The 24,406-nt window shown below is 37.3% G+C and overlaps 1 protein-coding gene and 1 long non-coding RNA gene across 2 annotated transcripts in view; one reads left to right on the top strand and one right to left on the bottom strand.

Moving 5' to 3' along the window:
• KIF23 (kinesin family member 23) overlaps positions 1-24,136 on the top strand; it is a 24,619-nt gene extending 483 nt beyond the window's left edge. Inside the window, exons 2-23 of the mRNA XM_012728666.1 lie at positions 1,166-1,235; positions 2,289-2,417; positions 5,605-5,710; positions 6,231-6,367; positions 6,557-6,666; positions 7,290-7,460; positions 9,353-9,465; positions 9,620-9,741; positions 12,293-12,395; positions 15,149-15,228; positions 15,315-15,434; positions 15,582-15,708; positions 16,031-16,174; positions 17,383-17,540; positions 18,086-18,259; positions 18,493-18,672; positions 18,906-19,217; positions 21,546-21,776; positions 22,553-22,635; positions 22,766-22,844; positions 23,238-23,308; positions 24,053-24,136. Coding sequence (XP_012584120.1) covers positions 1,166-1,235; positions 2,289-2,417; positions 5,605-5,710; positions 6,231-6,367; positions 6,557-6,666; positions 7,290-7,460; positions 9,353-9,465; positions 9,620-9,741; positions 12,293-12,395; positions 15,149-15,228; positions 15,315-15,434; positions 15,582-15,708; positions 16,031-16,174; positions 17,383-17,540; positions 18,086-18,259; positions 18,493-18,672; positions 18,906-19,217; positions 21,546-21,776; positions 22,553-22,635; positions 22,766-22,844; positions 23,238-23,308; positions 24,053-24,068 — 2,836 coding nt within the window. The 3' untranslated portion in view covers positions 24,069-24,136. The remainder of the gene's footprint in view (positions 1-1,165; positions 1,236-2,288; positions 2,418-5,604; positions 5,711-6,230; positions 6,368-6,556; positions 6,667-7,289; positions 7,461-9,352; positions 9,466-9,619; positions 9,742-12,292; positions 12,396-15,148; positions 15,229-15,314; positions 15,435-15,581; positions 15,709-16,030; positions 16,175-17,382; positions 17,541-18,085; positions 18,260-18,492; positions 18,673-18,905; positions 19,218-21,545; positions 21,777-22,552; positions 22,636-22,765; positions 22,845-23,237; positions 23,309-24,052) is intronic.
• Positions 1-24,406, bottom strand: part of LOC105853994 — a 39,328-nt gene that overhangs the window by 5,287 nt on the left and 9,635 nt on the right. Inside the window, exon 2 of the long non-coding RNA XR_001145725.1 lies at positions 14,190-14,304. This is a non-coding gene — a long non-coding RNA (uncharacterized LOC105853994). The remainder of the gene's footprint in view (positions 1-14,189; positions 14,305-24,406) is intronic.

Below are 24,406 nucleotides of genomic sequence, written 5' to 3'. Positions count from 1 at the left end.
CGCCGGCTCTGGGGTCCCCGCTCCCTCCCGGGCCGCGGGCGCTCGCAGTTGCATTTTGCTGGCTGAGTGCGGTGGGGAGGCCACCGTGGTCGGGGGTCGTCTCGCTTGGCTTGTGCGGGCGTCTCGTGTTCTGGGTGGACGCGGCTGCGGGAAGCCCGGCCGTTCTGAGCGCTGCGGGTTTCTTAGCCCGGCCTGGCGGCCGAGTGGGTGAGACTGCCGCTCCTTAACGAAGTCACTTTTGCTCTATTTTTTGGCTCCGACACTCCCACCCCCTTACACTAATGCACCCTCCCACATTCCTGGGAGTGGTGGACAGTCTGCGCCTGCATAATGCCTTGACCGCTACCGGGGGAAGCCGTGATTGTCTGCTTTCTCGCTTCGCCAAGGAGCTTAGTCGTTTGCAAAAGGCAACTTGTTTTCTTAAGACGCCAGTTGTTAGTATTTAAATCTGTTTTTTTTTAATTGAGTTGAAATTTCCCATAATATTTTCCATTGAAAATGTTAATTTGCTTCTGCTTCGTCTGGGAAAATGTTGAGAAATATTTGGGCAATAATAATCTATCGCCCAAGCCATGAATTTTTAATGTTAACTGCTTCTCCAACCTATAGAGAGGTGTGTGTGTCTGTGTTTGTAGGGAAGTGGCAAAGTAAAAAAAGTGGTGAAATAACTAAAAATTCTTTTCTATTGCTACATTTTGTTTGGGGACAAAGGATGACAGTTTGAGAATTGTTAAAAGTACCTATGAAAGAATGGATTCCTCCAGCTGCGTTTCTATAATTTCTTGACGTTAATCACCTGTCAGTATGCTTGGCAATGGCTGTTGCTTCATTGTGTGCTTTTCAAGATAAGTGTGGTCAATGATCTGTAGGGTTTTTTTCCCCCCAAACTTTTATTGCCTCTGTAAAACTGTTGCTTGCAGAAGCTATTTTAAATCTAGAACCATTCAAAAAACAAAGTCAATACACTTAGTACCACTTTGTAGGAATGTCAAGAACACTGTTCTAGTAATTAATTCTTATTCATGTAATGGAGCTGGGCTAGTTAATTTGGAAGTGGCACAGCATAGTTTTATAGATCCTGGTGGATAGTCTATGAATTATAAGTAAGGATATTGTATGCTGGTGTTGAATTGGAACTTTTTTTTTTTCTGAAATCTATGACCAGGAGGACTAAGACGCCCAGGAAACCTCTAGGGAAGAAAGGGTCACAAACCAGTCTGAAAGATCCCGTTGGGGTAAGAGCAGTGGCTTTATGTGTGCATATTCTTTCTTTAGAACTTTTCTCTTGTTTACACTTGGAAGTGTAAAGAATTTTTAAATGAGTAAAGCTGGTTCCAACTTTGAAATTTTGTTTCTGTAACAGTAGAGTAAAAAAAAATTCTGGTTGGTTGTCTATGACAAATTTACTGTAACTGACTATAATTTGAAAAATGAGATAATGGAAAATATTCTTCAGCTACCCCAGAAAGTTCTTCATGTTCCCTGGGCAAGGGGAAATTTCTGTTTGGATGAGCATCCTTCCCTACAGTTAGGACGGTTTTGTGCTAACATGGCACACTTCATGAAGAAAGCCCCAAACACCATGCATTCGGGGACAAGTTTTAGAAAGTGTGTGGTGGAGAACAGTTTAGTTCAACCTAATAACTGACTACTCGTAATTGTATGTACTTCATACTTTCATTTCTCTAGTGTGTATATACTTCTCTACTTTTAGGGCTGGGAACTTGCTTTTACAAGTAAAAGGCACATAAAAGAATGTTAATGTGCCTTGGGATATTTTAACTCTCCCCTTCGTTGGTACTAAAATATTTCTTAGTCTGAGGGAACCAGATGCTTTACATAGAACTGAATGATTTTTCTTGCATTTTTATCACAAAGAATACTAATTTCCAATCTTATATATGTGTTATATATATGTTATTAAGCTGGAAGGTTTTAATTGACATCTAGTTTCAATTTAAAATAATTCTCATTGTGCAATGTTGTTTTTAGAGCGATTTCTTTATTAGTAAAGTGTAACTGTTAAATTTGTACCAGTATTAGAATGAACAGAAGCTGGGCATTTAATGTTTTTGCCATCAAAATGTGTTTTTAGGTACATTTAAAACCTATCTAATATATCTGCATTTGATAGTGTTGAGTAGCAGATTTTGGTTTTCATACGTCTGTTTATACAGGTCTCTTAAATTGATAGCAAATGTTTATGAAGTAGACGAATAGGAAGCTCAAGTGAAAGCTAGGTAAAAAGTCAACCTATTTTTTCTCTAAGTGTCCTTTTGTACGTTCAGGTATACTGCCGGGTGCGCCCCCTGAGCTTTCCTGACCAGGAGAGTTGTATAGAAGTGATCAATAGCACAACCCTTCAGCTTCATACGCCTGAGGGTTACAGACTCAACCGAAATGGAGACTATAAGGAGGTATTTCCTATTGGAACCAAGCTGCTTTTACTCAATGTTCATACCTGCATGGCTTTCCTTTTAAAAATTTTAACAGAATGCATGTGTTTCCACTGTTTTTGAAAGACATATTTCACTATAACCACCAATAAATTTCTGGATGTACAGACACCTTTGGTTTACTGGAGTTAGAGGATTGCTTTTGCTTGTGCTGGGTATTGTTTTTAAATGTTATGTTCGGGATCATATAATGTGGGATATGATTATGCTTGGTAGTTTTATATACACACACAACTTCATGTGTGGAACTTAAAATATTTAATAGTTATTACATGTTTGTATCAATCTCTTATGAAGTGTTTTGAGTAAAATGAATTCAGTTATCCTGCTTTAACCTGGAAGTTGGAGATTTTTAAAAATAACTAAGACACAGTCCCTGCTTTTATGGCAGGGGACTTAGTTGGGGACACATAGACGGTAAACAGCAACCCTCATTTAGGTAACAGACGTGCTAGAAGAGTTGCCTTCTGGGGTTCGGAAGAGGTGCATCTCAAATTGTTGCTGCCACTCACACGTGTGTAAAGCCCACCTGCTAATTTGATGAACACCTATTTGTCCTCATCATCCATTCTCAGCTGCAATCTCCCTCCTTTCCTCCCCCTCTCTCCAACTCTGCACATTCTCTTCTCTCATTGGCCACTCTTTGTCAGCTCTTCTTCCTTTTCCAACTTCTAAATACTGGATTATGCTATACCCAGGATTCTTTTCTCACTGTCCTTATCCATGGGCTTAAATATGGCATTAATTCCAGAAGTTTAATCTCTAACCTTTTCTTTAGCTCTAAAGTCCAATCCAATTATACTTACTATCTGTGTTTGGATATCATATAATTATTTCAAATTTTATTGAAAAGAATTCTTGTTTCTTCTAAATCATTTCCTTCTTAGTCTTCTCAGTAAGTAACACCATCATCTGTCTTTTTTCAAATCAGAAATCCTGCTCCTACTTTTCTCTTGTCTTCCCTCATATCCGTTCTTTAGTGGATATTATCTGTTCTACTCCACCGTGTACCTTTCATTTTTATATCCAATGCCACCACCCTGGTGGCATTAGTCACTGAGGCCAGTGTTAAGCAAGCCATATGTGGTTTAAAAAAAAAATCAGTTTTACTTTTCAGTGCATGGTGACTGATATGTTTGTACAGCTTTGCCACATGGTACTAAACTAACCTTTGATGACCCATAAACCACATGTCCAATGACTACCAAAGTTTCTGAACATTTACTCTGTTGCGGTTTTGATTTTCTTCTAGACTGGAAAAGTTTTCCCAGGAGTGTTGTTCTCTGACCACACTCTATCCATACTGACATGGCTATGCTGAAGCCAAACTGGACTGCCTGCTTCTACTCTGAATTTTCTTCTCTAATCCATCTTCCATAGAACTGCCATAAACAGATCTTACCATTTTCCCAATTAAAACCTTTGAAGGAATAAGGTTGGAAAAAGCCTGCTTAATTTAACTTCATGTCTGAGTACTCCTGGAGTCCTTTGAGTTCCTTTGATAAGCTGGAATCCTGCCTCAGTGCTGTTTGCTTGACTTGGACTTTCCCTTGGGTTTCAGCATGGACAGCTCCTCATTCTCAGGTTTCAGCTTAAATGAATGTCAGTCATCTCCTCAGGGAGATGTGTGTCTAGACAACCCTATCAGATGTAGCAGTCCCTAACCCCTTCTTTTCTGGTCTATACTCCAAGTGCTGCTTTCATGGCATTTACCACAACTTATGGGCTAATTTATTGGTTTATGGTCTCTTTCTTCTACTATAATTAATGTAAGGGGATGCAAGGGCTATACATCTTATCTGTCCTATTTTCCCTAAACTCAGTAAGTCCAAAGGTTAAAGCATGAAAAGGTGGTCTGGGAAGACTTCATGTAGGAGTGGGCATTTGGAATTTAAAACTGTTCATAACAGACTTACTTAGATTTCCCTTATTAGATGTAAATCTCAAGTAACGTACAAACAGTATAAAGGTTTAGTGGGGATTAATAGTTCTGTCTTCTGTCTCAGAGCACTGGACTGAAAAATGGCTTTGGTGCTGACTAGTTTTGACACCAGCTGGTTTTGTGGGTTTGTGCAAGTTCCTCGTTTGGTCCTTGTTTTTCTTCACCTGGAGAGGAAAGATTTGTTCAAGAGGACTTGGAAGTCATCAGATTAACTGTCAGCACTATCCCATATGGACCCTTTCAGTTCTAATTCTTTGTTCTTATATAAACTCTAAACCTGTTTCATAGGATTGAAATTAAAAAGTCTACGAAGTTGAGAATTAGCTTAGTTGTGTGATTGTTAACAAGTCATAAAAAACTAACATGATTAATAATAGATCAGAGGTTATAAGAAGGAAATAATATACTGCTATGCTAAGGCAGTGTTTGGGACACTGGGATTATGCTAGCATTATCTTGGTAGGTAAAAACTGGAAAAAGGACCATTTGACAAAGGCTATAATCCATAATAAGCCCCAGTGAACAATCATGTACCAAACTTAGCCTTGACATTAAGGAAACAAAAACTGCAAGAAATTCATACAACCTACAGAAGCTTTTATAATTAATAAAATAATTTTAAAGATTGACTGGCTTCAGTCAAAACTCATGAATGGGACAAGCACTCCATCTAGCAGGTAGAGAGAGGAGCTCCAAAGAGCTGCACAGAATAAAAGACTTTTCTAGGGAGATGGAGGCAGGAGGAAGTTATTTATAGTAGCCAAGGATTATGGCAAGGTCATCTTCCCTTAGGCAGATTATTAGGCAGACTATTTATCTAAATAACCTTTGAAATGTGTATACGAACTAAGAGGTTCTATTTAGAGTTTAATTCTGGTTTTAAAAAACACTTGGTTTTGTGACCTTCTAGTCTTTGCCACTTAATTAAAGTAAAATCAGCCATCATCTATGAAGCTAGGTAGACCTGAGACTTGTTAGCTTTTGTTCATTAATTATAACTAAATATTTACCAATTTATAGCCGGATAAATTACATGTATTATGACTTTTTTTAAGGGTTCCAAGTTTAAAGATCATATTTTTTCTTAGCATGTCTATATCTTAAGTGTTTACAAAAGTACCTCTGAATAAGTTATAGCACATGTACTTGTAGTATAGATATAGTTGGATAACATTTATGTGCTCTTAATGTTTTCCTTCTCCACAGACTCAATATTCATTTAAACAAGTATTTGGCACTCATACAACCCAGAAGGAGCTCTTTGATGTTGTGGCGAATCCCTTGGTAGATGACCTCATTCATGGCAAAAATGGTATGATTATTGGAGTTTCGTGGGGTTTTCCTTTTTGTTCTCCTTTGATAAAACTTAATTGATGTTTGCCTATTTGTTTACATCTGACTTTCAGTTCAGCTTTAATTTTTTAATTTTTCAGGGTACTGATGAATTGTGTTTTTATTTTAAGTTAAAGATTTTGTTTATTTTTGCATAGAAGAGCTGGGGTGTAGGCCAGAGGTGTGGGGGGGTGGGAGGATTCATCAGGGACAGAGTGGGGCGCAGAACAGGCTGATTGACTGAAATAACAGATGAGGGGAGCAGCAGGTGAGAAAGGAGATGTCTGTTGCAACTTGTTGGTCACTTCTCTGGCCTGGATGCAACTCTGGTTGCAGTGGTGGGCTTTCTTGGTGATGGTGCTGATACTAATAACCCTGTGGCCATATTAGGGGGGCCCTACTTGTGTTTTTAATACAGTGAAGAAATAGTACAAGTGGAAGACTAAGATGAACCCAGTGCGACTTTTTAATGTGTAACTATGTGACTTGGTGCATTGTAGGTCTTCTTTTTACATATGGTGTGACAGGAAGTGGAAAAACTCACACAATGACTGGTTCTCCAGGGGAAGGAGGGCTACTTCCTCGTTGTTTGAACATGATCTTTAACAGCATAGGTGCTTTCCAAGCTAAACGATACGTAAGTGTAATTTCTTTGTTGTGATTATTTCATTTTCAGACACAGGGCCCCAGATGCTTACAGTAATGTTGAGAAGTAAAGCACAGGATATGTTTTGAAATATTAAATGTGTTTAAAAATATGAAATATTTATTAAATGTCTTTCTCACTAAAGTTTTAAAAGTAGTGTGCTTTTTGCCCCCTCTTCAGGTTTTTAAGTCTAATGACAGGAATAGCATGGACATACAGTGTGAAGTTGATGCCTTATTAGAACGGCAGAAAAGAGAAGCCATGCCCAATCCAAAGACCCCTTCTAGCAAGTAAGGAATTGCATTTGTGTGTAGCTTGGCCTAAGGGAACCCTGCCTGTTTTCCCTGGGCCTAGGGAATGCAAACATGAAGCAGATAAGTTGTTCTGACAGTTTACTTTAGTAAAGACAAAGCTGAGGCGTGTCCATACTTTGGTTTGCTTATAGTTCTCTTTACTTTTGAGCACACTGCCCTAGAGCTACTGATTTGAGGTGTGCCTGGGTGGGAGATGGAGTAGAAGTCTATGCTGTGTGTCTGGGGGGAAATGAGAGAGCTGTTGGCTCACTCTTGAGTATTAATGAAGCTGCCTTTTACATTGCTAATTGTTGTAGTCTCTTGGTTTTTCACTTTTTTTTTTTTTTAGATTTATTTGTTTATGCGTACAGAACTGGGGTACAAGCCAGAGATGCAGGGACGGTGAGAGGATTCACCAGAGACAGAGTGGGGAGGAGAGCAGCGGGTGGATCAGGAGAGGTCTGCCGCGCCATGTGGTCACCTCTGGAGTGGGGATCAAACTCATGCTGAAGTGGCTTTAGCTTCTTAGTGCTGTGCTTTAACCTGCTGGGAGGGCCCAGTCTTTCACTTTCAATACTGACTCACAATGCCTAAGATCAGACTTTCTTTTCTTTTTTCAGACGACAAGTAGACCCAGAGTTTGCAGATATGATAAATGTACAAGAATTCTGCAGAGCAGAAGAAGTTGATGAAGATAGTGTCTATGGTGTATTTGTCTCTTATATTGAAATATATAACAATTACATATATGATTTATTGGAAGAGGTGCCATTTGATCCCATAAAACCTAAGTAAGTAAAAGAGCCTCGTAGCTGCTTGCATCTTGGGAAAGTCACTTTACCTTAGTGAGCCTTCCCTAGTGCAAAAACAAAACTTTTTGTTTTCAGAATGAAATGTTACTTGTAGATCATGTAGTTGATATTCAATGAATAGTTGAATAGTAAATAAAAGTTGAATAATAAAGTTTTATTAGAGAATCAGTGTGTTAAGATATCTTAAGAGAATCCTGAAAATTTACGTTAGTTTTTGAAAACTCTTGGTCCCGGACTGGACTGAGAAGGGCCTTCACTATAAAAGGAAGTGTCCATATGGGCATCCCCTGGGCTTACTTTTCAAGAACCCGGACACCCTCAGTGTTGGGAGTTCATAGCCTCTTTTACCACCAGCGTCTTGGTGATCTCTACAGAGTGAAGCCTAAAGCTGTTGTCTGTACAACTAATATAGACCATCCATTATTAACACAGTGACAGCTGTATTATCCTTTCACCAGTGTTAGAAGACTACTTCGATTTGAGTCTTGCCCTTCTGAGATTATAGACCAGTTACAGCCTGGTATCACAAACAATGAATCTGTATTTATGTTAGCATGAATTCTAGAATCTCCTGTCTAAAATTAGCATCTTGTTTTTGAACTAATGGCTTAGTTTTTATCTCCAAAGCTGTCTGTTTTTACCATAAATAATATGAAGACCTGTGTCTTATTTAACTAATATGTCTAAATTAACATAATTAGCTTCTTTTAGAAAACCATTACACAAAGAATAGATGTCCATATATCCTTTTATTTACATTAAAAACTTTATACCTTTCTTATCTGTTTCAGAGTTTTAGTTGTGTATACCTACTTTCCTTAATTTTTGTGACACTGCTACCAATCGGTTTCATGTCTGTGCATGTGTTGTTTCTGTTTGGGTTGTTCTAGGTTTGGGTTGTTCTAGGTGAGGTTATTTTCAAAGGAGTCTGTCTTGGTTGCATGTAGTTATACAAAAGGAAGCCTGATTTGTCTGCGTCTTGTAACTTTTCTGATAACTAATGAACTCACAAGGCGCTTTTTTGGCACTGGATACAAATTTTATTTGTTAGGGGGTCATGTAGCTTGCCTTTTTGATTAATGATTAGGGATTTTTAGTACAATGACAAAATATTAGATCTGAAGGGATATGACATGACTCACTGTGAAGTGGCCCCTGCTTACATACTGTGAGCGGCTGCTGGAAAACAGTAACTTTTCCTTATTCCTTCGCTAGGTGGAACAGTTGCAGCACACCCATGAGGAGCACAGACTTTATGTATGTGATGGTGCTGACTGTTTAGGAGAAGGGCTATGGCATTTGTGGCATGTTTGCATGTTGGTGGTTTTTCATTGGCACTGGGTAGGTGGCTACCTCTGAGCCCCTTTTTTCCGGAAAAATCGTCCATTTACTGAGTGATATTGGCTCAGATGTCTATTCCACCATTCAAAGGTTAATGTCAAACTGGCAGCAACCTTTCCCATCATACCCTACCCTACAAGCCACTTTGAAAGACTGCCACTTCTGAATGTTTTTTGTTGACATGGAGGCCAGAACCAGTTCTTGGTGATCTTTTAAAATTAGGGAAATGCTAGATTTTGATGCTAACCCTGTGCATGTGATGTTGTTCTAGTTGCTTTGATCTCTAGTTGCTTAGTGTTGTTTCCTGTGCTAAGAATAAATTAGAACAGTCTTCCAAACAAAACAGGTTCCTATCATCTTGTTCTGTAACTAATCTTATGTATTTATCCTAATAGCCTTAATCTTTTCCTGGGATCTTGCTTAGACTTATTTCTACTATAATGGTCGATGTCATGTTGCCTGGCATTTTAGTGCCAGTGTTAGGTTATTCCTAATAATTTAGGAAACTAATAATTTTTTCTTTCCCATAGAATTCCACAGTCTAAAATGCTTCGTGAAGATAAGAACCATAACATGTATGTTGCAGGATGTACAGAAGTAGAAGTGAAATCTACTGAGGAGGCTTTTGAAGTTTTCTGGAGAGGTTAGAAACAGAGCTAGAATTAGAAAAATATAAAATGATAACTATAACCCTGAATGATGCTACTATAATTTACAGTAATACTTTGGTATAGTAGAAAGCATCTATACTGAAATGATCAAGTTCAGGTTGACTGATGATTTATCTGTCATCATAGGTCAGAAAAAGAGACGCATTGCAAACACACATTTGAATCGAGAGTCCAGCCGTTCCCATAGTGTGTTCAACATTAAATTAGTACAGGCCCCCTTGGATGCAGAGGGAGACAATGTCTTACAGGTAAGAAAGTACTATATGGATTTTTTTTTGGTTTTAACTGAATCTTTACTTTTTAGAATTAGATTTCTGTCAAGGGAAATTTCATTGCAAATGAAGACTGCTCTACAATTAATATATGGACAGGTGATTCCTTTTTAAAAGTTGTTCCATTAGGGAGCAAAAACAGTGGGAGGAGGGAAATGCACTGGACTTTGTTGATGGCACATGGGTGGTTTGGTGATGGGAAGCCCAAGGGGATTACAACTGAGATGGAAAAATACACAAAGTGATGTAAAAATAAACTATTATATTATTTTAAAAATAAGTAAAAAAAATTGTTCCATTAGATGTGGTTTTGATAAACTAATCTTAGAACCTGGAATTCTGCTGTGAGAAAGGTTTACAAATCTCTCTTTAATAGAGGAACTATGAAGTAAGATTCCTTATTTTATCTCAAAGACTCATCCTGCATGAGGAAGTTAACAGTTTTAGCGGTACAAACATGAGATGGACAGTTCTAAATTGTTATTCTCTGGGCCAGGCGGCCAGTAGGGTCCCCTCCTGTGCTGATCACTGTTTATTGGTGGGCCAGTCACACCACAAAGCTGTCAGTTACTTTCTGCATTTGAGCTTGGATATTAATCATTTAGTAACTTTAAACTATTAGTGTAATTCCAAAATGTAATCATAGTATTCTGAAGGTTTCCAGATGTCATGAGGAGATGGTACAGCATGGTAAAGAAGACAGCCAGGATTTTAATTCTGATTCCTGCTAATTTACTAGCTTTTTGATATAACTGTAATAAACCCATACTATTGTGTGGATTAAAGGAGGTAATGCATGTGAAGTTTCTTAGTTCCATGCTTAGCTTATAATTAGTGTTCCATAAATGTCAGCTAGAAAATGCTTCCAAGTCAAGCCTCCATATGCTCCAAATTTCCTTTGAATCATATCTAATATTAAGGTATCAGGCACGTACCTCTTGACTCTGCAAGTATTCTGAAATTATTATATATTTAAATATCAATTATTAAAAATTTAGGGTAGACTCACTATTTAGCAGACATTATTGAGTTCTGGATGAGCGCTAGGCATATCTAAAGTGCTGGGCTGAATGGTTAAAGGCAGTGCACCTACCCTCACAGACTTAGAGTATTATGTGGACCAGATGCTGGCCAAACTGTCATTTATGTCACCAGTGTATTTTTTTCTTTCTCCTTTACTTTTTTTTTTAAATTGTTTATTTTTACATCATTTTGTGCATTTTTCCATCTCAGTTAGTTGTCCCCTTGGGCTTCCCATCACCAAATCACACATGTGCTATCCAGTGCATTTCCCTCCCCTCCAATGTTTTTGATCCCATTCCCCACTCCACCCCCATAAATTGTCTCTGGTATATAGCTGTTCATTATTATTATTATTTTCTCACCTGGTCCGTTATATTCCTGCTATTAAGTGAAACCATCCAGTATTTTTCCTTTTCTTTCTGGCTTATCTCACTAAGCATGATCTTTTCCAGCTCCACCCATGTTGCTGCAAAAGGCATGTGTTTGTGTTTTTTTTTTTTGTTGTTGCTGAGTAATATTCCATTGTGTGTATGTACAATCTTTTTAATCCAGTCATCCACTTTTGGGCATTTGGGCTGTTTCCATGTCTTTACAATTGTAAATAATGTAGCAATAAACATGGGGGTGCAGGTGTCTTTTTGAATCAGTGTTATTATGTCTTTTTCGGGTAGATACCTAGGAGTGGGATTGCTGGGTCGTAGGGAAGCTCCATGTTTAGCAGTTTGAGGAACCTCCAAACAGTCTCCCATAGTGGTTGTACTCGTTTGCATTCCCACCAGCAATGCAGGAGAGTTCCTTTTTCTCCACATCCTCGCCAACATTTGTTGTTGCTAGTTGTTTGAAGATGTGCCATTCTCACTGGGGTGAGGTGGTATCTCATTGTGGTTTTAATTTGCATCTCCCTTTTTACAAGTGATGTTGAACATTTTTTCATATACTTGTTGGCTATCTGCATTTCCTCCTTGAAGAAGTGTCTTTTTAGCTCTTCTGCCCATTTTTGGATGGGGTTGTTTATTTTTGTTGAGTTTCATCAGTTCTTTGTATATCTTTGTGATCAATCCTTTATCACTAGTGTTGTGTGAGAAAATTTTTTCCAGTCAGTGGGATGTCTGTTTGTCTTTTATAATATCTCTTTTGCTGTACAGAAGCTCTTTAACTTGATGTAGTCCCACCTATTTATCCTTGCCTTCACTATCATTACATTGGATGCTGTATCTTTAAAGATGTTGCTGAAGTCTATGTCGTGTAGTGTTTGGCCCATCTTTGCTCTCAGATATTTTATGATTTCTGTTCTTATGTCTAGGTCTTTAATCCAGTTTGAGTTGATTTTTGTGTCACCAGTGTGTTTATATGTTTCGCATACTCTTCCCTCCCAAGTAGTCTATAGATTTTTATACTGTGAAAATACTATATTCTTAAGACTTAATAGTTTATTGATTTTGAATATACTTAAAGGACTTTGGAAAAATTACTTTATAAGCATTATGATTGATCTTCCTTTCAGGAAAAAGAACAGATCACCGTAAGTCAGCTGTCCTTGGTAGATCTGGCTGGAAGTGAAAGAACTAACCGGACAAAAGCCGAGGGGAACAGATTACGGGAAGCTGGTGAGCAGAGCTTAGCACTACTTACTAAAGTTGAAACTTTAAAAACTTATAGTGCCAATTTTCCATCTGCGTATTGATTGGTAGTTCAAGTATAACCTTCAGTGTGATCATTTAGAGGCTAAGTTTAGTGGTTTGTAGTATTTCTTTAGTTAGAATACCCATTTCTATTGGGTATAATTTAGCAGTGACTAAATTATATCCAATTGAAAGTCTTTTATATATATTGCTTAGTATTATCAGGCCTACTTTCTTGAAGTTACATGATTTAATAGTTATTCCAACATTGATAGTAGTAAAATCAGTTTTTAGAGGTAGAGGAAAATCTCTGAACACAGAAGTCAATTGAAGGGAAATATCTATGGGTTGTTTTTTTTTTAACCTTTCATTTATTGTAGTCATCCAGGTTAAGTTTAATGTTAATAACATTTATTGAATACCTACCAGTGTGCCCAGGATGTAGCAATGTAATGTAAAGGATGGAGTCCTGCCTTACGAGTGCAAGAGACAGGCAGATGACTAAAGGTTTCAGTGTGTGATGAAGTGAGCACAGGGTGCTGTGAGACTAGAGGAGGGGTTTCATTGTGAAGGAAAAATGATGGCTACTACTATCAAGGGTAGTACTAGTGTGTGTTATCTACTATGAATATGCTTGATTTCTTGATTATGAATTTTCAGGTGAGGAAATGGGTTGGTAGTGGTTAAATAATTTTCTCAAAATTGAAGCCTGGGTTCAAATGCAAACTTGTGTCTTTTTACTATTATAATGTCCCCTTAAAAATCAATGAAAGATTAATCTTTTTTAGAAAGATTTTCCCACTCAGGAATTAGTTTACAAAGGGCAAGTCTAGACATAATGAAAAATAGTCAAATAAAGGAGGCTTCTGGTGGAGCAGCAATTTGATGGTGCAGTTTGTCACTTAATGTGTTTTGTGTTGGGTGTGACCTTGTCATTCAAGTGGATGTGTCCCAGAACCGGATGCAGAGGTACATGGATTTGGAAGGAGAAAGATTTGAATTGAGGTTTATGGTTTTTGCCAGCAGAGAAGTGATTGAAGTAGTGGGGGAGATGAAATTATTCATGGAACATAGAAAGGAATAGTGGAAGCAGTCTTGAACAATTAAAAAGATTAAATGCTTTTCTTCCCTTTATTGAGGTAACACTGGTTTACAACACTGTACATGACTTAGGGGAATAGGTTCATACCTCCTCAAGTACAGAATGATTAAAGAGCCCAGGAAGGAGAGGAGATAGTAGCTAGGTGACTTGATAGATTAGGAGATGACTAAAACATACACATGCATACATTATATATGTCTACAGGAGATGATAGAGGAAGGATTAACCTTGAAGGAGAAGTAGCTGGGTTGGGAACAAAAACAGTGGAAATCTAAGGGTTCTGATGCTTTGGGAGAGAAAAACCAGAAAGTGCTGTCACCATTACAATGAATAAAGGACAGATGTGATAAAAGTCAGGATGTGAGATCTAGAAAAGGAGACTGTGGCTGGGGCACATAAGGATGTAAGACCACCTAGAGGGAGTTTTGAGTGGTAAGGTTTGGGGATTGGATTGGGTGTGGTTGTGCAGCTACATGGTAAAGTGAGATCTGCTGAAGTTGAATGTGGGCTCTCTGACAGTATGTACCAGGCTCTGCAGACCCATGAAAATGAGCTAGGACTGAGCAAGTAGGGTAAGATTTGAAGGCAACAACAAGGAAATAGGAAGATGTTGCTGGGCTGTTCTCTGCTTACCATTCCTATAAAATATCATGTTTGAGAAAACAAACAACTTTTACCCAAAAAGGCCGGGGTTGGGAGGAGGCACTGTCCTCCTAGGGAGACAAAAGGTGAGACTGCAGGGCTCTGCAGCATGGTGCAGGGTGAAGCCTGTGCATACCTCTTCAGGTATTTCTGAAAGGAAAACAAAGTACATAGGGTTACAAAGAAAACTAATTAGACTGAAATACAGTTTGAAGTTTTTCTTAAAACATTTGTCATACAGTAAATGTATTGTGAAAACATTTGGTTTTGATTAAGATCATAGGTAATATTTCTTTTTTCACCTGCATTCATACATCACTGAAGGAGGTCCTGGTTTCAGAGATCAGTAAAAATAAGTAACTTTACTTGCCATCCAATCAGTCATGGAGAGTCCCTTAAACCCTTTACCCTTTATGGACCCCAGGTGAAGAACCTCTGGCCATTAGGGACAGGTGATGGGACCTTCTGTGAGAGGTGTGAGGATGCAGGATGCCCATTAACAGGCATATGGGCTCTGGAGGGCATGGCAGAAGAAAGCAAACTAGGAGCTAGATTAAGATATAAAATCGAGCATCATGGGACACCACGGGGGTGCAGATAAACCTGCAGTTGAGAAGCTGCCAAGGATGAAAATGTGTGCTTTTAGGTGACCTTAATCAAGGTTCCAAAATGAATCAATTTTTATGTACCTTTGGAGGCTATATATATAGGTTGAGATATCCTGTGTAAGCTTTAGAATGTAATGCTGCATTACACTTCATGGTGTCCTTTTGATAGACTCCCTGAAGGGTGGCATTTCACCTCTTCTGAAACATGGCTATTAAAACATTCCTAAAATGACACCAGATCATGCCTGCACAACTCTTTAAATTGAGCCCCGAGACCACGTGACTTGTGATTTCTATCTAGTGTTCTAAAAGGTAGGTTGTTTTACTGGCTGACTGGCCACACTACCTTCTGCTGTTTTCAAATACCTTTTGTATTTTTCTGCAAGGTAACATTAATCAGTCACTAATGACACTAAGAACATGTATGGAAGTCCTAAGAGAAAACCAAATGTATGGAACTAATAAGGTAAGCAACAGTCTTTGATCATTTGTCCAGTTTTGTTTGTGTGCATTTTTTTGCCTTATGGTTTTTGGATTTGAATGTATTTATAGATGGTTCCATATCGAGATTCAAAGTTAACCCATCTGTTCAAGAACTACTTTGATGGGGAAGGAAAAGTACGCATGATTGTGTGTGTGAATCCCAAGGCAGAAGATTATGAAGAAAGCTTGGTAATTTTTATTTATCCTTAGAGCTCAGATTTTTTTCTACTGAAAACTGCTATTTTAATGTGGTGAATAACATTTTGGACATTTAAGAACCTTACCAAACCATTAATTATATAAGTGAACTAATGACCAATCTTTTTATTATCTTAGCAAGTTATGAGATTTGCAGAAGTGACACAAGAAGTTGAAGTGGCAAGACCAGTAGACAAGGCAATATGTGGTCTGACACCTGGGAGAAGATACAAAAACCAGATTCGGGGAGGTCCAGTTGGAGATGGTATGAATTGGAGTTATGATGTCATGTACCCACTGACTAAGCTTGTCTTTTCTCCTTTAAACCAACTTCACCTAAGGAAATTATTTGCCTTCCCCTTAAGAATTAAAAAAAAAAAAAAAACCTTGGTTCAGAATTAAGATTTTTTTGTTACATGCCGTTACCATATTACCCCTACCTCCCTTTCTCATTTTTATGACTTTTAAAGCAATATCTGATTAATACACCTCAAAATTATTTGGATCAGGGCTTTAATCACTATACTAACCTGTTTAAAATAGGGTATTTCTCTCTTTTATATTCATCAATGAACTGCTTGCTACAGAAGTGGTTCTACAGAGTTTCCCACCATTGCCATCATGTGAAATTTTGGATATCAATGATGAGCAAACTCTTCCCAGGCTGATTGAAGCATTAGAGAAACGACATCACCTACGACAAATGATGGTCGATGAGTTTAACAAACAAGGTGAGAGACTTTTTAAATCATCATAATTTGAGACTGAGTTAATTTTGAAGTCTGTGGCTTTATTAAGTTGTCATTGGTGCATACAATCTAGCCAGTACGGAAGGCATTGGTAAAATCTGTTGTATAAAATGAAAGGCTTTCTCATAGGCAGCAAAGGGTAAGATATAAGGTAAGAGGGAATTAATTCAGGCTCAGGTAACCTACATGTGGAGAATGGGTCTTGTGACTGATGAGGTCCTTTTCCTTCATTTGGGAAGCTTACCTCATTGGTGCTCACCAGAAAATTTCACATGGACCAATATGGACTACATTCCTGGAAGAGAGTGAAAGGGTATGGGGGCTTGTAACAAGTTAGGTTAGTCATTAGCTTATTAGCACCTACGTTTCCATTTGGGGCCTGCTGTTTTCTTTTTAAATCATTTAAACACCAGAAAGTTACAGAGAATCTTGCTTTCTACAGTGGGGTAGCTTATTAAGGAATGGCGACTTTATCTTGCATTTTCACCTGCTCAAGGCATTAATTATTTAGATGGGTACAAATGTCCCCATACAGTTTCTCTTTGAAGTTGGTTGTATTTTGTCCCTGTTTACAAGTTAGTAAGTAATGGACACAAAGGAATAATACTTTGTTTTTAGTTCCTACTAGTTATATTTGCTTGCAAGGCACTTAACTAAGATTTTATATTAACTGTTTTGGGGAAAATTACTTCTTCTCTGCAGAATGGGGATTGTAATTGTTCCTACCTTAGAGTGTGTTATGAGGATGAGCTAGTGTATTTAAATCAGGTGGAAGAGTGCCTTAGTAATAGTAACTGTTCGTTATATGACTTACACCTCATCATCACTATTAATTCATTTAGTCTTCATGAGAAAGATAAGTTGTATTTGGTATAATGGGGCTCTGCTGGGATCTAATTTATACAGCACCTAGTGTTACTTCTGTTTTTGCATTTTTTTTGTTCAAAGAAATTACCTTATAGGGTCAAGAGGTTCTATAATGCAAAATGAAAAAAATTAGTGTTTTTTCAGTAATAAAGTATTTATGGAACTTCTTTTTTGTAGATTTGAAAACCAAATTTTAATTTCCTCCCAAACTTGTTAAGAGAGAGATTTGCTGCACAGCTACATCCTACATAGTACTGGCTAATGTTGATTTCATTGATTATTTTGGAATTGGAATAAATTTGGCCTGAATGCTTTTGTTTCAGCTATTACTTTTAAAGCTCTGTTGCAAGAATTTGACAATGCTGTTTTAAATAAAGAAAACTACGTTCAAGGGAAACTAAATGAAAAAGAAAAGGTGATCTCGGGACAAAAGATGGAAATAGAACGACTGGAGAAGAAAAACAAAACTTTAGAATATAAGGTTTGTTGTGCCATTAGGGTAGATCTATGTGCTAGCTTCTGACTTAGCTGTACAGCCTCTGCGTACCACAGTTCTTAGTTATTGACAAATTTCCATCCTATCCTAAGAAAGAAATGGGAGTCAAAGGCATATAAGTCTAATGTACTCTTAAGTTTGATTTTAGCAACTGAAGACAAGCTTCCAGAAGCTTGTCTAGAATTTGGTTTTGGTAACAACTTGGTTTTTGACTTGGTAACTTTCAGTATGTCCTGTCATTTAAGGGTATTGTTTACAGGGTATATATTCCTTCTAGAATCTCTTCTTGTTCACTATTTGTAAAATAGCCTTAAAAATAGTTTTATACCTTAATTTTAGGGGGAACTTAGTTTTCACATGAAATACTTGTAATTTCGTCTTGTAGTGGGGAACTTGTTTAGAAGTCTTCCCTTATTAGGAATGGAGGTAGAAATTCAGGTGAAATAGAAGAGAAAAATTACATAAGCATAATTGTGAGATTTTGTAACTACATGAAATGTTTACTTACAAAATACTGATTTAACTCCCAGATTGAGATTTTAGAGAAAACAACTACAATCTATGAAGAAGATAAACGCAATCTGCAGCAGGAACTTGAAAACCAGAATCAGAAGCTTCAGCGTCAATTTTCTGACAAACGTAGATTAGAAGCCCGATTGCAAGGCATGGTGACAGAAACAACAATGAAGTGGGAGAAAGAATGTGTGAGTGTTATCTCAGAGGTGGTATTTTAAACTGTAGTGTTCTGAGTGTCTTATTTGGGGGGAAGTTTTGGTGGCAGTAGTTACTGCTATTTAGTTGATTTTCTTTCATGACAAATTAAGTGCATTATGAAACATTTAACTCAGGAAGAATTGCAAAATTTCCTGAGTTAACTATGAGAACTTAGGAAAATAAAATGTTAGGTAATTTGATGTGTTTGACTGATACCCTCCAGGAGCGAAGAGTGGCAGCTAAACAGCTGGAGATGCAAAATAAACTCTGGGTCAAAGATGAAAAACTGAAACAACTTAAGGCTATTGTTACAGAACCCAAACCTGAAAAGCCAGAGAGACCCTCCCGGGAGCGGGATCGAGAAAGGGTTACTCAGAGATCTGTTTCTCCATCACCTGTACCTGTAAGTTATTTATCATTGTGCTGTTAATGACTGCAAGAGAAAATTTGTTCAGATTAGAAGACTTTCTGTGAGAATCAGTTTTATTTTATAGTACTGAGAGCACTGAAATGTTTCTATTTAGAAGTTTAGTATTAGTTATAACATCTTAATACAAATGTTTTTGTGATTAAAATGTAGAAAAGTAATGAATTGTTTTTCAGTCTTGCTCATTTATTTCTTTTCAATTTTTTTAGCTTTCTAGTAACTATATTGCTCAGATTTCCAACGGCCAGCAACTCATGAGCCAGCCACAGCTACATAGGCGCTCTAACTCTTGCAGCAGCATTTCTGTAGCTTCCTGTATTTCGGAATGGGAGCAGAAAATACCTCCGTACAACACACCTCTCAAAGTCACATCTATTGCAAGGCGTAGGCAGCAGGAGCCAGGACAAAGTAAAACTTGTATCGTGTCAGACAGAAGGCGGGGGATGTACTGGACTGAAGGCAGGGAGGTGGTTCCTACATTCAGAAGTGAGATAGAAATAGAAGAGGATCATTGCCACAGGGTTGGTGCCGGTATTAATTTTAAGCATTGTAGCTATAGAGTTTAATCGTGCTTGCTTGTTTGATAACTTGGTTCAGGAAGTTCAATGGAAAGATGGGTATACTCTTAACGTAAACATGGTCTAATTTTTTTGTTAATCTGAAAGATCAAACCACTTTGAAGTTGAGGCCTACCTCTTCATCTAAAAAGCCTGAATAAAATGTTTGATAATAAGTAGTGCCTCCTGGTCATGCAGTCACCTGCGTGAGCACACCGAGTCCTCCCCTGCAAAAGCCAGTGAGGTGTGCCCTAGACACAGTTCCCACTTCACTTTTCCCTTTACATTTCCTTCCCTAAAATGGATTTTTTTTCTTCTTTTGAACTATTTTAAAAATTGTTTCCCCAAATTTTAAATATCTCAATATACAGTCCTGTTTACGTTCCCCTAGTTGACCTAATAATGATCCTATTAAAAATGAATGTATTGTCATTTTAAAATCACTTTAAATATAAAAGAACCCTTTTCATGTCCCTTTGGTTTTTTTTTTTTTTTTTAAAGCATCCAGGTCACTTATAATTACCAAAGGTTTGCATGTCCAATAAATTGCTTTTAATCTCAAGACCATTATCTCAATTTACAAGGGTTCTGCCTCACACAAGGGTATGTAAAAAAATTTGTATTCCCATTTTCTTAAGGACTAATAGTTTTTATTTAAAGAACTTTTCACCTAAGCAAATTTATCTTATAGTAAATATCTACTTTAGATTTTTTGTATAATTTAGGATACAAATTTCACTAAGGTGGCCTGCATTCCTGATTACTAAGATATGGTGATTAATTATATTTTACACCAAAGCAAATTTAAAAGTTATTTGCTTTTCAGATTTTACTTTAAATCTTTTTAGGGAGCAAGTTTTGGTGACTGGTCTTTCTGATCAACTCTAATAAATCCGCTTGATTTCATGAAGTTTCTAGACTGAAAACTATTTAAGGCCCTACTTGCACCTGACCAATATTAATGTAATGCTTGATCTGGCTACAAGATACTCAAGAGGATTTACTAGAGATCCTTTCAATTTCTCACTTGAAATCAGAATCTCTTTAGAAGTGCAGCAGAAACGTTTAGGCTTAGTTATCTGTTTCTTTCAGATCTGCTAGTCAAAAATGTCAGGTGGATTGAATAATTTATAACTCAGGGAGGAGGAAATCTTACATAATTTACTTTATAAACTATAGTAGTTTGTAAGGGCACATTTATAAATTATTTACTGTTTAGTGTTGCTCAAGAAATCAATAATTTTTGCTAAATGGTCCACAAAAGCCAGATTTTCATCAGCATTAAGTCAATCACTGGGAGAATGGAAAGTTTCCGGCTTACTGTGAGGCTCAGGGATTCTTACGGCAAACTATTTTGCCCATATTTTGTGAAGTCATGAGTTGTCACTAGTGTTTGTTTCTCATAATTATCTAAGGAAACTCTTTGCTTCTCCAGATTTTGGCATTTTGAAATTGGGATAGTCATACTTGATCAACTTTGAAGTTTGACCTATGATAGACTTTTATTTGCTGTTTTACAAATGGGAGATGTTTCCAAATTTCAAACATAACTCATTGCTTCAAAAATCTTGCCTATGTCTATATGTAAAATATTTTTTCCCCAAATTTACATGATACTTGACTGGAAACAACTAATTTTTATTTGAGACAACTTTCTTTTTTGGTTCTTAGAACTTTATGAGATGTGTGGGGCAAAGTTGTTGCTATATTTTAGCAACTATGTATTGTTGACTTCATTAAACACTGTTTTGAGATTTTATAATCTTACATGAAAGGTATTTAGAAGTATTTCTTATTAAACCATATGCTCCTTAGTTTTTTGTATTAAGTAGTTATTTCAGCTTCTTAAGTTTTTAAATTTTTGTATAAGGAATGATCTTTGTTTAGTGCTCTGGTTATTGATCTTATTAACGCTTTTGACAGTTGTAAATTTAGCAGATCACTTCACAATAGTAGGTACTGTTAAGGGGTTTGATGGAGAATGCAAAGTGAATTATTTATGCTAGGAAGGCTACTAGCAGCACCATCAGAATTTTTCCTTTCATTCTTTGTTGAAGGGAAGATTCCTGGTAGAGCACATATTATGCAAGCTGGTGCTAAAAGATGTTTGTTGGTTTTGTGTTTAAAGACAAAACATTTAAATTACTCAACTTATTTGGCTTTGCAATGGTTTGTGTTTGTTTTGATATTTTCATAAATTAACATAGCCACAAACCTGCTGCACTTCTAATAATAATCTTAAATTAATTTTGGGTTCTGCTTGTTTCTTGATTCCTCTTTCAACCTGATCAGAATGCACCACCAATTCGTCTCCGACACAGACGATCACGCTCTGCGGGAGACAGATGGGTAGATCATAAGCCTGCCTCTAACGTGCAAACTGAAACAGTCATGCAGCCACATGTCCCTCATGCCATCACAGTATCTGTTGCAAATGAAAAGGCACTAGCTAAGTGTGAGAAGTACATGCTGACCCACCAGGAACTAGCCTCCGATGGGGAGATTGAAACTAAACTAATTAAGGTAAAAACAAATTTACACAGGAAAAAATATTTTCCTATTACTTTGACATACAGGCACTGTCAACTGGAACATAAATGAGTATCTGATATAACCTTTTTTGTTTGCTAGAAAACTAAAGCAACTGCTAGGTTCTGAAACAGGGACTAAATCACTTTCTACTGAATGAGGCTTAGATTTTCAGGTTAGAGGAACTCTAGATCTAGTATGTGCTGTTAATTTATATTTAATTTAACCACTGCTTAAACAATAGACCTAAACATAGAATTCCTACCTTTGATGTCTATCAGTTCAAGATAAAAATTTGACATCAAAATATTTAGAGCTCCAGGTAACTCACAACTGTCTGTAGAATCTCCTTATGGTCAGAATCAATGAGCCGGAAGGGACAGAACCTCAGGACTGGGTAAAAAATAGTGTTTCATTTCAATTTAAAGGGTGGTTGTTATAACTGTAGTGGTAAGACTGTAATACCACTTGAATGGGAAGGGGACTGGTATACCCAGAGAAGCATAATGCCTTAAGGCATTTCAAAATTTCCAGATCAGTAACAATTAAACCTTTTGCTCAACCTATTTTTTTTACTATATTGAACTTTTGTTAGTGAAAGATACAGTCACATCCACATTTCTAAAATATTTTAACAGTATACCCAGTAGTCACAAGCACCATCTGGTTTTATGTTGTTTCTATAAAATAGTGGAGTCTAAGTTCAAGTTGAAATGTGTTTAATATTTGGATGTATCAAAGTGTAACCATGACTTTTCTCTTGGCTTTAGGGTGATGTTTATAAAACAAGGGGTGGTGGACAATCTGTTCAGTTTACTGATATTGAGACTTTAAAACAAGAATCACCAACAGGGTGAGTAATCATCAAATGGATCTCTTTAGTGGGCTGTCATTTTTTAGCTGCTCATTTGAGAAATATCTGAGTGTAGATATGGTATTTCCTTTTCTCAGATGTAAAAATAATTGTTCTTTTATTTCTGTAGTCGAAAACGAAGATCTTCCACAGCAGCACCTGCCCAACCAGATGGTACAGAATCTGAATGGACTGATGTAGAAACAAGGGTAGGGTTTGTAAAAAGTAAATCTTTTTCTGATTAAAAAAAGAGGGTAGTATGTTTAAAGCCTACTAATAGCTGAGGTCTGATAACAACTTTTAGTTCAAAGCCTGTTTTCAGTGTAGAGGGACAACACCCAAGAATATCACCCTAGAACAAGTTTGTAAATGATGGGAATCTTTTCAGAACAGAATTTCTTTGTAGAACTGTTATTCCTGAGAAGTTGCAGAGATGAGGGTTAGGAGGCTAAGCTCTGGCCACTGAATTCCTCAGTTCCCTCTATGTTTTGTGGCTTACCATGAATTAAATTGCACAACATAACATAGTATAACATAGGTGTCTGCAGAATTAGAAACAATGGTTGGACTGACCTTTCCCTCTTCTGTGATTTTTCCATCAGTGTTCTGTGGCTGTGGAGATGAGAGCGGGCTCCCAGCTGGGACCTGGTTATCAGCATCATGCACAACCCAAGTAAGTCCCAACTAACTGATGTGTTTTTTTCCCCCTGGTCCTACCATTTTTGTGGTAAGAGGAAATACATGGTTTTTGTTTACCTCAGAACCCAGGGGGCTTAATAAGAGCATTTAGAGCAACAAGAATAGCAGGTGATAAAGATTGCTCACTCCTGTTTATGTTCTGCCAATACTCAGAGCTTTCAGAGGCTGAACTGCGACCTTAATCTCTCCGTCTTTCCCGGGATCATAGCTCTTTGTGTTTTCTTTTCTTTTTTAAAGATTTATTTATTCATACAGAACTGGGGTACAGTACAGGCCAGAGGCTCAGGGGCGGCAAGAGGCTTTACCAGAGACAGAGAGGGGAGCAGTGGTTGAGTCAGGAGAGGTCTGCCACGCCATGTGGTCACCTCTGGGGCAGGCGGGCATTGAACTCATGCGGAAGTGGCTTCAGCTTCTCAGTGCTGTGCTTTAACCCGCTGCGCCACCAGGGAGGGCTGCTCTTTGTTGTTTTCTTAACTATGCCATTTCTCCCCACATTAGTTAAGACCTCTTCAAATAACAAACCTATGTGCCATTTTTAATACATGTATTCTTAGACAATTTGGAAAATCGTAACAGGATAAAGATTTTTTAAAACTTAATACTAGGATAACCACTTTATAACAGTTATTTTCAGGTATTGAACTTTTCCCATGTTAGCATGCTATAATGTGTCATCGCTTGCCAAATTAAACACTAAATGCTGGTTTTCATGTTTTAGGCGTAAGAAACCATGAGCTGACGGTCTCAGTGCAGTGATGAAAGACTATTTGTGTTGCCAACTTCTCCAAAGTCATGTCAGAACTCTTCAAGCTTCATTGATTATCACAGACCTCAGATATATCATACACTGGCTAGACTAAGATTTTCCTATGGTTCCAAAGACATCTAGGATTCAACAAAATTTTTATATATCTTGCCTTATTTAATATTAATAGAGGGGCCGCTTTTATTGCTATATGAACTTTTTTTTAAATGCCTTTAAGTATATATACATTTCTTACAGACTAATTTGTGCAACTGTTCATCTTGGCTGATTAAGGAAGAATATATCTAGATCATGCTTTTTTATTAT

Source organism: Condylura cristata, unplaced genomic scaffold, assembly GCF_000260355.1.
Source record: "Condylura cristata isolate star-nosed mole 26May11 unplaced genomic scaffold, ConCri1.0 scaffold00023, whole genome shotgun sequence".
NCBI classification, from domain to species: Eukaryota; Metazoa; Chordata; class Mammalia; order Eulipotyphla; family Talpidae; genus Condylura; species Condylura cristata.
This window is presented reverse-complemented; position numbering and strand designations above follow the sequence as displayed.